General features: G+C 40.6%; 1 protein-coding gene across 2 annotated transcripts in view; it reads left to right on the top strand.

Annotated features, from left to right (window-relative positions):
- LOC133640616 (SERTA domain-containing protein 4-like) overlaps positions 1 to 2,500 on the top strand; it is a 54,818-nt gene that overhangs the window by 42,403 nt on the left and 9,915 nt on the right. For both annotated transcript variants that reach the window (XM_062034137.1, XM_062034136.1), the window contains exon 4: positions 1,687 to 2,465. In XM_062034137.1, coding sequence (XP_061890121.1) covers positions 1,687 to 2,465 — 779 coding nt within the window. The remainder of the gene's footprint in view (positions 1 to 1,686; positions 2,466 to 2,500) is intronic.

Below are 2,500 nucleotides of genomic sequence, written 5' to 3'. Positions count from 1 at the left end.
GTATCGATATTTTCGTATCACTACAATTTAGACTTCTTATTTAACATACCACATATTTAGTTTTTTTTTTTTAAAATACCAATAATTGCATATTAGATGTTTGTGTTTTCCTCATAGTTGTCTTTATTTTGAATACAAATTGTTATTAATAGCAGACCTGAAGTAGTCATTCAAATTCAAAAGTTATATATACTTCTCAAAGGTCACAGGTGGTGCTTTCTAACAAACCTGTGATTAAAAAAAAAGGTAAATAGTGACAAAAAAAGCTAAATAGTGACCAAAGAAAGACAAATAGTGACAGAGAAGGGTAAATAGTGACCGAAAAAAGGTAAATAGTGTCAAAAAAGGTAAATAGGGACAAAAAAAAGGTACATAGTGACAAAAAAGGTAAATAGTGTCCAAAAAAAAAGGTAAGTGGTGACAAAAAAACATGCATCTGAGTGTACATGTGGGATCTGAGCTGAGGATGTCGTTGTGGCTTGTGCAGCCCTTTGAGACAATTGTGATTTTGGGCTGTATAAATAAACTTTGATTGATTGATTGAAAAAGGTAAACAGTGACAAAAAAGGTAAATAGTGACAAACAAAAAGGTACATAGTGACAAAAAAAGGTAAATAGGGACAAAAAAGGTAAATTGTGACAAACAAAAAGGTACATAGTGACAAAAAAGGTAAATAGTGTCAAAAAAAGGTAAATTGTGACAAAAAAGGTACATAGTGACAAAAAAGGTAAATAGTGTCAAAAAAAAGGTAAGTGCTGACAAAAAAACATGCATCTGAGTGTACATGTGGGATCTGAGCTGAGGATGTCGTGGCTTGTGCAGCCCTTTGAGACACTTGTGATTTAGGGCTATATAAATAAACTTTGATTGATTGAAAAAGGTAACTAGTGACAAGAAAAAGGTACATAGTGACAAAAAAGGTAAATGTGTCAAAAAAGGTAAATAATGACAAGAAAAAAGCAAATAGTGACAAAAAAGGTAAATAGTGTCAAAAAAAGGTAAATAGTGACAAAAAAGGTAAATAATGTCCAAAAAAGGTAAATAGTGACAAAAAAGGTAAATTGTGACAAGCAAAAAGGTAAACAGTGTCAAAAAAAGGTAAATAGTGACAAAAAAAGGTAAATAGTGACAAACAAAAAGGTACATAGTGACAAAAAAAGGTAAATAGAGTTTTAAAAAAAGGTAAATAGTGACCAAAAAAGTAAATAGTGACAAACAAAAAAGGTAAATAGCGTAAAAAAAAAGGTGAATAGTGACAAAAAAAGTAAATAGTGACAAACAAAAAGGTACATAGTGACAAAAAAAGGTAAATAGTGTCAAAAAAAGGTAAATAGGGACAAAAAAAGGTATATAAGTGTAAAAAAAAAAGGTGAATAGTGACAAAAAAGGTAAATAGTGAAAAAAAAAGGTACATAGTGACAAAAAAAGGTGAATAGTGACAAACAAAAAGGTACATAGTGACAAAAAAAAGGTGAATGGTGACAAAAAAAAGGTAAATAGTGACAAACAAAAATGTACATGGTGACAAAAAGAGGTAAATAGTGTCAAAAAAAAAGGTAAATAGTGACAAAAAAACATGCATCTGAGTGTACATTTGGATTGAAAATGATTCTGAGGAAAATGTGTGCTAAAATGTTGATGATTCTGCTGATCTTTGCTTGGTTATTTGGGTCTAACCCCCCCAGGTGGCACCAGTTCTGGAGGAGCGGGCACACGTGCTGCGTCTCTCCCTGGAGAAGATGCGTTTCATCGACGATCCCGAGGCGTTTCTGCGACGCTCGGTCCTGGTCAACAACCTCCTCCGCCGTCTGAGAACGGAGATCCTCCTCCAGAGCGCCGACTGGTGCTTCCCTGCCAACCCCTTTCTGACCACCATCTTGCCACCTGGCTCCAGTCCTACAAACCAGGTGCTCAGCAGGACTGGACCCGCCCCGATCTGCTTGCCGCCCCAGGCCGGACCGCCGTTTCGTAAGCGGCTCCGCACGGTGCGGGCGGGACCGGGGGATGACTGCGCGCAGACATGTTGTTGCCTCTACACCGCGGGTCACTACCTTCCCCTCCCGCTGTCCGTGTACCAGGCAGAACTGCCCTCGCCGCACTCGTCCTCCGTCTTGCAAACACCCGGTCAGCGCAAGTTCGGACTGGGCGCCGTGGAAGGCCATGATGGCGAGGGAGAGGAGATGGACCACCAGGAAGTTAGTGAAAGAAGACAATCGGGTCAGGTCCAAGGCAAGTCCAAACAGAAAAGTCGGACTCGGAGCCTGCTGGGCCGCACCAGGACTCAGGCGGACTGTGCCAGGGCCCAGGCGGACTGTGCCAGGACACAGGCGGACCGCTGCTTGTCAGGTAGCACGGGAGAGGAGGAGGAAGGTGAACTCCGGGAAGACGAAGAGGTGGCACATTGTGAATGGAACCCAGAAGATCTTCTCAGGGTCCACTACTGGTACCAGCGGGGCCACAGACAGTAAGATCTTGCTCACATTCGACCTTGGTTTTTGT

Source organism: Entelurus aequoreus, linkage group LG23 (assembly GCF_033978785.1).
Source record: "Entelurus aequoreus isolate RoL-2023_Sb linkage group LG23, RoL_Eaeq_v1.1, whole genome shotgun sequence".
Classification (NCBI taxonomy): domain Eukaryota; kingdom Metazoa; phylum Chordata; class Actinopteri; order Syngnathiformes; family Syngnathidae; genus Entelurus; species Entelurus aequoreus.
This window is presented reverse-complemented; position numbering and strand designations above follow the sequence as displayed.